Below are 14,898 nucleotides of genomic sequence, written 5' to 3' on the forward strand. Positions count from 1 at the left end.
TATATGTCAAATACTTTGAGTTTGAATAAAACACTTGCTTTACGGAAACGTGGTTCCCACCTACCATTTTGGACATAGCGCAGCTGCCCAGAAGCTTCACCAGTCTCCACAAAAGCTTTTAAAGTTAGAGGAGCTGGAGTATGCTTTATGATTAACTCATCATGATGCAAAGGTTTGTCTCAACACGGCTCACCCGACCTCAAACATCTAATGTCATGTCCATTTTATCCGCCGAGGGAGTTTTCCACCATCATCCTGGTAGCAGTGTACAATTCACTTCAGGGCAGCATCATATAGGCTCTGGAGGAGCTGAGCACCACAATTTGTAGTCACAAAACAGAACACCCAGATGCATTCCCTATTATTGCAGGAAATTTCAACCAGGCCAGCTTGAAGAAGTCTCTGAACAACTACCACCAACATATCACCTGTGGAATCAGAGGAGCCAACACACTTGACTACTGTTTACCACCATCAAGAATGCTTACAGTGCCATCCCACACACACTATTGGGAAGTCCAGTCACCTGGCTGTGCTTCTATTCCCAGCGTATAGGCACCGCAGCACCAGTGGTGAGGACCAAGGTACGGTCAAGGAAGGCAGAGGAGTGCTTACAGGTCTGCTTTGAGTCAGTAGACTGTACAATGTTCAGAGACTCATCTTCAAATCTGAATGAATAGGCCACGGTTATCACCCACTTCATCAAGACCTTGTGGATGAGTGTGTGCATTCAAGAAAATACCTGACAATACCAAACCAAAAGCTGTGGAAGAACCAGGAGATTCATAGTCTGTTGAGAGGTAGGACTGTCGCATTCAAGACAGGTGATCTAGAACTATACAAGAAGTCCAGGTACAATCTACAGAAGGTTATTTTAAGGGCAAAAAAAGATTCTAATTCAAGTTAGAGATGGATTCAGATGCATATCAGCTCCAGCGGTGTGTGCAGGCCAATACTTCCTACAAGGCAAAACCTAACATCATCAGCGGCTGTCATGCTTCACTCCCAGATGAGCACAACACATTTTATGCACACTTTGAAAGAGGGAATAAAACTACACCTGTGCAGATCCCTGCAGCACCTGGAACCCTGTAATCTCTGTCTTGGAGCCCAACGTCAGAACATCTTTCAAGAGGGTGAATCCTCACAACGCGCCAGGCCCTAATGGTGTACCCAGTAGGGCACTGAAAACCTGTGCCAACTAACTGGCAGGAGTATTCAAGGACATCTTCAATCTCTTGTTGCTGCAGTTGGAGGTTCCCAAATGCTTCAAAAGGGCAACAATCATACTAGTATTCAAGAAGAGCAGGGTAAGCTATCTCATTAACAGTCGCACAGTTGTGCTCATATCTACTGTGATGAAGTGCTTTGAGAGGTTGTTCATGGCTGATTAGAATTTGTAGTTTTTTCTAAATTATTATATATTACAATATAGTGCTGCCACAAAACAATAAATTTCACGATATATGCCAGTGCTGTTAAACCCAATTCTGAACTAAGAGTTCATCTTCTCTCTTCAGTAAAGGCGATAGTAAATATAATTACTAAACAAAGAGCAAATATCTTGTAAGAAACAGGGGGGTTCTGCCCCCACTTTTCAAAGAAATAGACCCACCATGTAATCTATGAAAACATAATCATGTTTTAGTGGGAATTATAATTCGCATAATTAATACTAAAGTTGGTATTTATATGTTTTTATATTAAACTATTTTATTTTCTCACAAACAAAAGTCATCAAATTTTAATGTCAAATAAAGGATGTACAAATAATAGGATCAATAAATTTCTTCCATTAACTTAATTTCTTTTCTCAAAAGCAGAAATATAAATTAGTAGGATAATTTTCTTTTCCAACAAAATCAGGCAAGCACGGACAAGGAACTAATATCGGTAGTAGACCCCATCTATGTTCATAGCCAGATCTATTTAGTATGAGAAGCTGATAGTAACTGGGCTACTTTTGAATAGCTTCCTCTTTAGAAGGACAGTGATGAAAATATTGAGCAACCTCCTTCAAAGGAGAGGGTGAAAAGGTCAGAGAGGAATCAATATATAGTGGGTAAACTCGCATGATATGAAGAATACGTGCCAAACCTTAGAACATTCCTTTAGTGCGGCAAATGTCAACATCAGTGCTTTAGGTAACCATCGTCCATGTGGCAGATTAAGAAAGCATGAGAGAACTCCTAATTGACATAAAATAATCACATTCTGGTCTTGACTGTATCAACTCCAATTTCAGTATCTGAGTTAAGCCTAAATTGAGGCATGTCTTCAATGTAAATTGGAACACTCTACAAAAATAAACAGGCCAAAAGTGACTAAAAGTCAACCACAATCCAATACGTAGATACATAATAGGAAGAAAATAAAACAATTAACGTTCTTTTTTCTGTGACAATGCAGATGGTGTTCCCCGCTCTCAGAAACCAGCCAAAGCAATAGAAACCTGGATTGGTCATGACAAGGAAGAACGAGCACAATACTTTGAGAACCTGGTATCCAGTTTAAAGGTACTGTATATTGAACTAGTCGTTGTAAATATTCCAAAAGCGAAACTGAAATTTCCTGTAACTAATATTTTCTGTTGGTACAAAATTCAAGATGAACTCCAGAGCTCTGGGGACTTGGATTCAGTCCTGATCTTGGGTGAGATCTGTGTGAAACTTAGCATGCAAAATTTTGAAAGGGATAGATAAGATAGAAGTAGGAAAGTTGTTTCCATAGGTAGGTGAGACTAGAACTAGGGGACATTGCCTCAAGATTCAGGGGAGAAGATTTAGGGCGGAGATGAGGAGAAACTGTTAATGATTGCATTTCTTACTTTAATGGCGAAAAGATGTATTTTACAACATTGGAAAGAGCTTAATGCTCCAACTACCTTTTTTTGGTTTTCTCAGACGATTTTATGTTTGAATCTGGAGAAAATTAGAAGTAACCTTCATGATTCTTCATTTAAATTTGAACAGATTTGGGGACCTTTTATTCGATATTTTCATTTAATGTAATGTTTACCCTTCTTGTTTTTTTTTCACTGTTTTAATGGAGGTCGGGATTGAGGACGTGATTTTAAGTTTAACTCTGTTTGGTTTCAAGTTAGCCCATTGCTTTGCTTTGCTTTTAGTTAGTTGCACGGTGGGTTTTTTTTTGGGGGTTTTTTTTTTCTTTTTTTCCATTGATATATATAAAATCTAGTATACTATTATGTTATTTTGGTTTCTTATGCTTAAATTACATTGTTTGTAGTATTTTCTTTTTGGTATTGTTATCTTTTGGAATTTTATTATACTTTAACATTGTATTAATGTTTATATGGCTTACCTTTTTTGTATACTTACTCAATAAAAAGATTTAAAAAGAAAAAGAAAGAGGAGAAACTGTTTTTCCCAGAGAGTGGTGAGTCTGTGGAATTCTCTGGCCAGGGAAGCATTGGAGGCTTCTTCACTAAATATATTTAAGATACAGTTAGATAGGTTTTTACATAGTAGGGGAAATAAGGGTTATGGGGAAAAGGCAGGTAGATGGAGCTGAGTTTACGGACAGATCAGCCATGATCTTATTGAATAGCAGGGCAGGCTCGATGGGCCGGATGGCCTCCTCCTGCTCCTATTTCTTGTTTTCAGTTGCCTTCTATGTTCCAAAGACATCCTGGTAGGTTAACGGAATACTGTCAATTACCCCTTAGTATAGGTAAGTAGCAGAAAAAATCAAAACGAAATTGATGGGCACATGACACATAATAAATTGCACAGTAGCAGGAAAAGAAGGCGAGTCTGGCAGGATTACCATGTTGGGAGTCGGCATTGTCCTGATGAGCTGAATGGTTGTTTCCTTATGATGTTATTTTCAAAGTGTAAATACAGTGTCAAATGTAAATGTATCAATTCAAACCATCGCAATTACGTAATGTGAGATGACTTAAATTCCAGAGTTGAAGTTTAGATGAACTGATTTGCATACCTGTGACTGTTACCCGAAAAGCAGAAATAGGAACTAGAAGGATAATTTTGTTTTTCAGTGGGTGGCACGGTAATGTAGCAGTTAGCGTAACACTTTACAATACCATCTGTAAGATCAGGGCTCATTTCTCACCACTGTCTAAAAGAAGTTCATGTGTTCTCCACATGACTGCGTGGATTTCTTCCGGGTGCTCCAGTTTTCACGCACATTCCGAAGAAGTACAGGTTAGGATTGGTAAGTTGTGGGCATGTGATGTTGGTGCTGGAAACATGGTGACACTTGTGGGCTGCCCCTAACACATCTCAGATTGTGGTGGATCTTGACACAAACAATGCATTTCACTGGATGTTTCAACATACATGTGATAAAGACTATAAGGTATAGGAGCAGAATTTGGCCATTTGGCCCATGAAGTCTGCTTGCCTTTTCATCATGGCTGATCCAGTTTTCCCCTCAGCCCCAATCTCCTGCCTTCTCCCTGTATCCCTTCATGCCTTCACCAGTCAAGACTCTATCAACTTCTGCCTTAATATACATAAAGAATTGGCTTCCCCAGCTGCCTGTGGCAAAGAATTCCATGGATTCACCACTCTCTGGCTAAAGAAATTCCTCCTCATCTCCCTTCTAAAAGGAAGCCCCTCTACTCTGAGGCTGTGTCGTCTCATCATAGACTCCTCCACCATAGGAAACATCCTGTCCATGCCCACTCTATCAACACCTTTAACCAGTCGATAGGTTTCAATTAGGTCACCCTTCATTCTTCTGAATTCTAGTGAATACAGGCCCAGAGCCATCAAACGCTCTTCATATGACAAATCAATCAGTCAGTCACAGTATTACATTCTTGCTTTTATATTCTAGTCCTCTTAAAATGAATGCAAACATTGCACTTGTCTTCCTCACCACAGACTCAAAAGTTAACCTTTAGGGAATCATGCATGAGGATTCCCAATTGTAATAATCTTTATCACATTTCAAATATTTTGGGATTCTGGATATCAAATTTAAAAGCTTGAAAATTTAAAAAAAAAGACATAGATGCTGGAAATAAATAATAGCCAAAAGTGACAGACACAGTCTAAAGGTTAGGTCAACAGCTATGGAAAGAAAGGTATAGTTTCAGGCCAGTGACCTTCATCAGCATTTTCTGGCTTTATTTAAGCCTAATAGGAGATTAGGGCAACAGCTGCTTGCTAATAATTCTACCAAGCAATATCTGACGAAGTAGGCAAACAGGCATCGTAGTCAGCATGGATGCTGTTTCCATGCTGTATGACTCTAAGTAGCGTGTAATGTGTGTACGTGTGTTAAAAAGTACCTTGGGCATACCAACAGGCTCATCCTGTCTTGCCTTCAAAACCTCAACAATCACTAAATCACCCTGATTTGTGAGAGGGATTTCAGCTTGCAAGGAAGGACTAATTTATCTAATCTTATCAACATGGAAAAGATGCCAGAGAAGTGCTCAAGTTCATTTCCACCATGATATTCAAATTAGGAATGTCATGGAAATCCATCTTTTAGCAACTGCGATAAAAGAACACCGTGGAGGTTAGAGTTTATAAATTGGGTGCTTGGGTTTCCTCCTACTTCCCAAAGTCATGCTGGAAGGTTAAATTACCCCAGGTGTAGGTGGGTGGCAGGAGATTGATGGGTGTGTGGAAAAAGGTAGTTTGTAGGGAGAGGAGGGGAAATGAGACTGGTAGATCTACTCCAAGAGCTAGGCAGGCTTGATGGGCTATATAGCCTTCTGTCTCCAAGAAATGTGAGAAAAGTGAGCTTCTCGGATTGGTGATTTTTTTTCTGGGATCTTAACCTGCATCTTGTATGATCTAAACCTTGAATTAGAATAACTGAAGTTATGTTGATTGCACCTTTCCTCTCTGTCACCACTACCACTGACCACAAGATCAACAGTACTCTAGCTTACCATTATATTTTTCTGCAGGTTACATAACAGTACATCTGCAGAAATATTTGGATAGGAGAGGTTTAGAGGGCTATAGGCCAAACACGGGCAGAGGGGACTAGCTTGCTGGACAACTCTGTCAGCATTGTCAAGATGGGTTGAAGGGCCTGTTTCCATACTGTATAACTCTGACTACATAACACCAATTGGATACATTTTGTGTTCTGTACTTGCTATTTGATCAACACCATGGAATTCTTTGCCTACATTTTGGGATACAAATCTCTAAGGCTTTCAACTAGGGACAACTAAAAATGGGTAATAAATTCCACCTTGGTAACATCACTCGCATTCTAAAAACCATTCAAACCATAGTCTTAAATGTTTGCAGCCACAAACTTTAAACTTTGATTTTTATTGCCTTTTCCCCACCTGTAAAAATTATTTTTATCAAGCTCACTTTATGGAAGATTATTACATGTTGTCATCTCAGTAAATGGAAATGTTACACTATATGTGACTGAACCTTCTTCATAGTGCAATCCAGGCGAGAAAGGTGCAGTACATCAGTGGTCTCCAACCACCGGGCCGTGAGGAAACAATACGAGTCAGCTGTACCTTCCCTCGTTCCCTGTCACGCGCTGTTGAACTTGAACATAGGGTTGCCGACTGTCCCGTATTTGCCAGGACATCCCGTATATTGGGCTAAATTGGTTTGTCCTGTATTTCCCCTGCTAAGGTAGAGCGTTCCTATGAAACCTTTCGTGCTGAAATGGCGTGAAGCGAAGAAGCAATTACCATTATGGGAAAAATTTTGGAGCGTTCCCAGACCCAAAAAATAACTTAACAAATTATTCCAAATAACACATAAAACCTAAAATAACACTGACATATAGTAAAAGCAGGAATGATATGATAAATACACAGCCTATATAAAGTACAAATAATGTATGTACAGTATAGTCAGGAAGATGAAGACAAAATCAATTTGTGGGGGAAAAATCGGCACGTACGCACATGGGCACGTCACGCATGCGCACACAGGTGCCCGTGCGGGAAGATTGTTCCCGATGTTGGGGAAGTCCAGAACAAGGGGTCACAGTTTGAGGATAAAGGAGAAGCCTTTTAGGACCGCGATTAGGAAAAACTTCTTCGCACAGAGAGTGGTGAATCTGTGGAATTCTCTGCCACAGGAAACTGTTGAGGCCAGTTCATTGGCTATATTTAAGAGGGAGTTAGATATGGCCCTTGTGGCTACGGGGGTCAGGGGGTATGGAGGGAAGGCTGGGGCGGGGTTCTGAGTTGGATGATCAGCCATGATCATAATAAATGGCAGTGCAGACTCGAAGGGCCGAATGGCCTACTCCTGCACCTATTTTCTATGTTTCATGGTCATGGTAGTCTTTCCTGGGGTAAAGTGTCCCGGGATTTGACTGCTACTTTTGTCCCTTATTTGGGAGTGAGAAAGTTGGCAACCCTAACTGTAAAAGACATGTTGAGGTGAGTTCAACCCAACTTGAACACCCCCCTCCCCCACCTGGTCGGCCGGTCTGCAAGAGTATTGTCACTATTAAACTGGTCCGCGGTGCAGAAAAGGTTGGGGACCCCTGCAGTACATAGACAGTTCAGCGGACTATTTGTAGAACAAGTTATATTAGCTGTCACTTCCTCAAATTTAAATACTAGTCTCCTAAAAGTTAAAGTTTGAGCATGTTTAAGTGTAACTTGACACCAATGATCTAATGAGTATCACACTCGCACAATTATTACTATATACACCAATCCAGTTATTCTAAATTTTAAAAATCAGAATTTTATTCATTTAACAACCCAATAAAAGATCATAACATTAATTCCTTTGAGCAGTAAATTTTAATGTACAATATAACATTTATAAAGTGTAACTAACAATAACATTGGAAATTATAGATACTGTATTCCAATTTTTTGGAAGACCTTTGTAATGTGCCATGAAACTGGTACAAGTGTTATTCTTCATTGGTCTCTGCATTTGCAAGTCATGTATGAAAAAGGGGCTTTAAATAGAGAGATATTTTGGTTTCATAGTAACTTCAGAATAAATTGTTTCTATTGATAAACAGAAAAATGATTTAACAAGATACACCAGTCATTTGCCTAAATATAAGATGCAGAAGTCAACTCAACGATAATAGCTCTTGCAACACACATGAAAGTTGCTGGTGAACGCAGCAGGCCAGGCAGCATCTATAGGAAGAGGCGCAGTCGACGTTTCAGGCCGAGACCCTTCGTCAGGACTAACTGAAGGAAGAGTGAGTAAGGGATTTGAAAGCTGGAGGGGGAGGGGGAGATGCAAAATGATAGGAGAAGACAGGAGGGGGAGGGATAGAGCCGAGAGCTGGACAGGTGATAGGCAAAAGGGGATACGAGAGGATCATGGGACAGGAGGTCCGGGAAGAAAGACGGGGGGGGGGGGGGTGACAATATAGCTCTTGCTGCATTGTATTTAAGCTTGTTAAAGAAATAGCAAAACGTCACTACAGTTTTATTTTATTATTTTCAAACAGGAAATTGGTGAAATTGTTCATATTTACCTGATTGGAAAAGAGGACACTCGGACACATTCACTGGCAGTTTCTTTGCACTGTGATGATGATGCTATCAGTGTCAGTGGGCAAAATCGATTACGCCAGCAGATTACTGCTGCATGCAAGCATGGAAGTGACCTGTACGTTGTAGGTGGCCCCATCCCACGACGGATGTGGAAGTGCAACATGGAGACAATGGACTGGGAACAATGCGCATCACTACCAAGAGATCGTCTTCAGCACACGCTTGTATCTGTCCCAAGTGAAGATGCCATTTATTCATTAGGTGGGAAAACCCTTCAGGATACACTTTCCAGTGCTGTCATTTATTATGTGGTCTGTGATAATGTGTGGGTTGAAACTAATCAGCTGGAGACTGCAGTGTCTTGTGCTGCTGGTGTTAACCTTAATGGAACTATCTATCTACTGGGTGGGGAAGAGAATGACCTGGACTTCTTTACCAAACCATCTCGTCTCATTCAGTGTTTTGACACACGTTCCAGGACATGCCAGTTAAAGTCATATCTCCTCCCGTTTGCAGGCCGTATGCATGCTGCTATTCACAAGGACCTGATTTTTATAGTAGCTGAGGGAGATTCTTTGGTATGTTACAATCCACTGCTTGACAGCTTCACCAGACTGCGTTTCCCAGAGGTTTGGAGTCGTGTGCCCTCCCTGTGGAAGATTGCCAGCTGTAATGGGTGTATTTATGTTTTCAGAGATAAGTGTAAAAAGGGTGATGCAAAAACATTAAAACTGAACCCAGCCACATCTGTAGTATCAGTGATAAGTGGAATTGAGATATTGCTGACAAATTGGCAATTTGTTTTGGCGTGATTCTAACCAAGTACAGTAAACTGCAGTAAAAAAAATATTCAGGACAGTTTTGCATTGTGAAAATTTATGAAGATTGGCTGTCACAATTTAATACAATAATTCAGTCAAACTGCAACTGTATTTTTTTTCAAAAGCTGACAGTGTTCAACAATTTCTGTATATATCAGGCCAATATAGAAGTTAACTGCAGTTTTTAGGATTTAATTTGTTGGGTGAATAAAGCTATTTTTTTAAACTTCTGCAGACGACAACAAAATTTCAGTACTGTGTTTGTTTTCTAAGACATTAATTGACCTAAACTATGTCAAAATTATTGTCACGTTCTATTCCAGACCGAGACAGAACTATATAAGCAAAAAGAGCATAAATCAAGATAAGCATTATACCAATGAATAATACTTATATAAAATATTTTCAATAAAGTACATGACTTTGTACTAATGTAATGTCAGTAACTATGGAAAAGAATAACCACAAGAAATATGTGTTGTAACAAACGCTTTGTTACTGGTTTAAACATGTTGCAGGAGAGGTTTCCTTATAGCCCTGTGTGTGGATAATAATCAATAAAATAAAAAAAATTGTAAATACACGTCCTAAGAGTTTATATACATTATGATTTCTGGTAAGTATATTACTAAAGGTGATCTTGTGGAATAGTGCCCTTCAGCATTAAGTAATTGGTAGTTTGCATCTAATGTACCAACCCCTGCAAGTTTCTAATTTTTACCAGGGATACTTCTTATCTAATGGATTTTTTACAGAAATTTCAAAGAAAGTACCTATCCATTTTCAGTCTTGGAGTAGAGCATAACACAGAGTAAGATGGGGTCAAGAAAAGTGGTTAACAAAATTATGGTAGGAGCTGAATTGCTGTTATTAAGTTAGCTTTGCTAGAGTTCCAAGAGATGAAAATGCTAGCAGTAGAAGATTCAAATTTGTTCAATCTCTAAAAGGAGGCAGGATATTTACATTCAAATACTTTCATTATACAAATTAGTAACGTTTGATATCAATAGAATACTTCTGAACAGTTATTTGTTACCCATTTATATTAAGAGTAAATAGACACCATGCCTTTGCAATTTTATAACTGCAAGGTAGATTTATTACACATACTATTTTACTACAAAAGCATGTATTTGAACTGCCCGTGACAAGTTGGAAGACTTGCTCTTGACCCCTCTAGCAGTAAAATAAGCAAGATGAAGATTTTGATGCAACCTTTAACCTTTAGATTTTGTCTTGTTCTCTGCATAGAAAGGCTATTCGCATCAAAGCATTTTGTTTAAACTAAAGTAACATGTTAAATTTTTAATAAAATGAAAATTAAAGAAAACAATTCGATACCATTTGTATAATTTGTACAGTATGTTATGAGAGTATGTAATTGGTTCTCAGCTTTTCAGAAAGGCGGTTTCAGTCCTCTCTTGATCTGACTGCTGGACACATCTTGTTGATGAATTGATGGTACTTTTATCAACCCCATTGCAAAAGTATTAGCATATAAAAGTAAAATGAAGGTTACTGAATTGATATAAAACCCCATTTTGTTCACGAATGTTCTTCACAGTTACTGTTGGTCTGTCTTACTCTGTGATTCATTCAAAACTATCAGTTCTGAGACAGCTAGCTCGACATAGGCAAAACACACACCTTTGCCAACATCATTCCAGTTCCAGAAACAAATAGAATTCTAGAAAGATGGATCAGCAACATCATCACTCTGAATCACAAGCATTTCTTGTGATGGAACTCAATGACAGTGGATTAGTCTTTGTTACACTAGTTTTACTTCAGATATACTTTATCAACTTCCTTAATGAGTTTTACAGCCAGAGAAAGGTTCCCTTATATAAATTCTCTTCACACATTTAGGATCATTGCCTGCAATTTCTCATCGTATTGTCCAGCCAAGTGAAACTACTATCTCCTTATCCCATTCTAATTTATTCAGTCATATCTACGGAACATATTGTGATTATTTCTCTTCCCATACCATACCCTTAGGGTGACTCACAAAGACCTGTTCAGGGCTTCCAATTTCTTACCTTAGAAACATCTGAAAACACAACATTGGTTTCCATGTGTGAAAAATTTCCCCTAGCTAAATATTGGGAAGACAAAGCTTTTGTGATCAATATCCATCAGGAATTCCCTAGCTACTGTCTCTATCACTCTCCCTGAAAACTGTATGAAACTGTTTAAAACTAGTATATCATTTGACTATTGGATGAACCTCAGACCACAGATTTGTAGCTCTTTTAACTTCAATCATATCACTTACTTCCACTCCAGCCTCAGCTCATCTGTAGCATTTGTTTCCTTGGGATTTGACAATTTCAACTTCCCTTTGACCAGCCTTCCTTCCTTATTCACTGAAAATAGAACATCAGAATTCTCGAGACTATTGCTTATGCCCTATTCACCAGCCATATGCGTTCATTGGCTCCAGGTTAGCTTAAAGTAAATTTATTATCAAATAACACATATATCAGCATATACGGCCCTGAGATTCATTTTCTTGCAGGCATATGCAGTAGATCGAATAACCATAGTAGAATCGATGAAAGACTGCACCCAACAGGACAAACAGCCACTGTACAAAGGATAACAAACTCTGCAAATATGAAGAAGAGAAAGTATTAATAACTAATAAATAAATAATCGAGAACATGAAATGATGAGTCCTTGAAAGTGAGTTCATAGGTTCTGGGGACAGTCCAATGATGGAGCAAGTGAAATTATCCCCTCTGGTTCAAATGACTGATTGTTGAGGGGTAATAACCGTTCCTGAACCTGGTAGTGTGAGTCCTGAGGCTCATGTACCTTCTTCCTGATGGCAGCAGCAATAAAGGTGCATGATCTGGATGGTGGGGGACTCTGATGATAGATGCTGCTTTCCTACTCAACACTCCATGTAGATGTACTCAATGGTGGGCAGGACTTTTCTCATGATGTACCTAATGCCTTGATTGTAAAATGTAACTATTTTCAAATCCATTACCTTGTCCTCCCTATTTCTGTAGCCTCAACCACCTTGCAAACCACAGAGATATCTGTGCTCCTCAAATTCTTGATATTTGCTCATCTTCAAATTTAATCATGTTGTGGATCATACCTTAAACTGCCAAAGTCTATAGTCAGCAATTCCTTCCCCAAGCCACTCTGCCATTCTTTCCTCTCTTAAAGTACTTTAGAAACTAACCAAGGTTTTATTCATCTGTCCTGATGTCTCCTTGAAATTCTTGTCAAATTTTATTTGATGACATTCCCATCAAGGACATATGAATGTTTAAGTGCTTAAATGTCTTATATAGCAGTTTGTTGCAAGGAATTTATGTACAATTGTATCCATCATTGCTGTTGTTATTTGTTGTGATAATGGTTTATAAATACCAGATTAAATGTGCAATTTAATTTTGAGATTTCAATTTTTTAATAAGCTTATATATATATTTGATTTTTAAAAAGTCCACATTATTACAAGCACATTTTTGAAATTGCACTAGTTAAGAATGACCAGAAGTTTCCTGAAGGTGTACTTTACCTCTTGCCATGTTATATAGGTGACAAATCATTGCAAGAAATTTTACCATACAGATTACTTTTCAGGAAATGGTATTTATGTAACTTTTGTAAAGTTACAATAGCATTCCGATTTCACACAGTGCATTCATTCCAGCACTTAATAATTATAAAATAATGTTTAACATTTTGAGAGCAATACACACAATGCTGGAGTAACTCTTAAGTCACCCAGTGGCTACCAATTTCAATATGATTTCTCATTCCCATTCTTAGGTGTCCCTCCGTGGCCTCCTCTACTGCCATGATGAGGCCAAACTCAAAGTTGGAGGAGCAACACATATTCCGTCTGGGTAGCCTCCAACCTGATAGCATGAAAATCGATTTCTCTAACTAATGGTAATTTCACCCCCTCCTCTTTTTCCACTCCTCATTCTGATTACCCTCTCACTCCATTTATTCTTCTCTCCTGGCCATCCCCTCCCTCTGGTTTCACTTCTCCCTCTCTTCCATGATCCATGGTCCTCTCCTATCAGATTCCTTCTACAACCCTTTTCTTCTTTCACCTATCCCCTCCCAGCTTCTTTCTTCATTCCCCCTCACCTGGTCTCACCTATCATCTGTCAGCTTCCTCTCCCCTTACTTTTTTGTTCTGGCTTCTACTCTTCTCCTTTCCAGTCCTAAATAAGGGTCTTGGCCTGAAATGTTGACTGGTTATTTCCCTGCTCCAACATTTTGTGTGATGCTCAAGATATCCAGCTTCTGCAGAAACTTATATTTATCAATTCTAGCAGTGTGGCTGGAACCAGGAATGCTGCTAGATAAGTGGGTGGAGCTAACAGGTGTGGTTCAGTTCTGGGATTCATGGACACAGTTAGGTGTGTTACCCAAACTAGGGATCAGGAACAGAGTTCAGGAGGCATCCAGGCTTGAGACCTGACAACTAATACCAGACAAGAATGTGGGAAGGAATGGACATTTACTGTATACAGGTGCTGGCTCAGATACAGGAACACCTATGTATAGTATATATCCACTACTGTGGAGCAGAACGCAAATTTCGAATTGTCTTGGTCTTGCTTACCACTTGACTGAGCCATTGCTCTGTGAAGCCCATGTGATACCTGGAGTGCAAATAATCACCCCATATTAAAAAAAAAACACCTGATTTGAACGTCACTTCAATAAGTCAGATTTGATTCTGAATTCAGTAAGACATGATAGGGAAGAGAACGAGACTGAGTCGCACCTGACTTCACAGAGTGAGCTTTGCCATCAAAAACAAATTAGTCTCGTGTGTCAATTGCTCTCCCAGCAGAAGTAAATACCTTATGAATCTTGAGTCCATTAATTGGTAACATTCAGATGCTCCATATAAGAGGGTGAATGATTTCACAAATTATCCTCCACCTGCCCGATCTGCAGAAGTTTATGGTTTCCACTTGACCTGATTACCTGCCTTAAAATCCACACCAGCAATTGGAAATAAGGCTTCCTCAATACTAAGGTAATACAAGATAAATAATTTATCTTCTCTTGCTGTTGATCTTGCTTCCATTAGAGATATATAACCAAACCATTCAGAATTTAGAACATATACAGTATCTCCTGACTCTGCTCTAAGGACAACCCCAGCCTTTTCCTTTTCTCATTTTCTTGAGTAAATCTCTTCTCCATTTTCTTTAGACTTAATTCCTAAAGCATGAAATTGAACACCATACTCCTTATACCTAATGGAGGAATCTTTAAATTGTTCTTGAACATCTTTGGAATTGGCTTGGGAGTGATAATAATCACCTGTATGATAATGATCTCTTTATTTAACCTTGTTTGCATAGCAGCATAAAGTGGAAAGGACTGGAAAATCGATGAGGACAAAATCTCAGTTCAGTCCTCAGTTAGAGTTTTACAGCATAAAAACAGGCCATTCAGCCCATCACAACACCTACCCAACTATGTTTATCCTACCTTCCAGCTCTTGGCTTATAGATGCCTACAGCTGCAAGAACAGGTTTCTGAACCCTTTGCCATTACCCGGTTTTCTACATAAAATACTCATAAGATGTGGGTCTGATCTTCATCTAATTCACAATA

At 39.0% G+C, this 14,898-nt stretch overlaps 1 protein-coding gene across 1 annotated transcript in view; it reads left to right on the forward strand.

Annotated features, from left to right (window-relative positions):
* The window catches only part of kbtbd4 (kelch repeat and BTB (POZ) domain containing 4), a 16,159-nt gene extending 3,475 nt beyond the window's left edge, over positions 1–12,684 (forward strand). The window contains exons 3-4 of the mRNA XM_063061797.1: positions 2,410–2,516; positions 8,419–12,684. Coding sequence (XP_062917867.1) covers positions 2,410–2,516; positions 8,419–9,276 — 965 coding nt within the window. The 3' untranslated portion in view covers positions 9,277–12,684. The remainder of the gene's footprint in view (positions 1–2,409; positions 2,517–8,418) is intronic.
* Positions 12,685–14,898: the final 2,214 nt, after the last annotated feature.

The sequence above is a fragment of the Mobula hypostoma genome, chromosome 11, assembly GCF_963921235.1.
Source record: "Mobula hypostoma chromosome 11, sMobHyp1.1, whole genome shotgun sequence".
NCBI classification, from domain to species: domain Eukaryota; kingdom Metazoa; phylum Chordata; class Chondrichthyes; order Myliobatiformes; family Myliobatidae; genus Mobula; species Mobula hypostoma.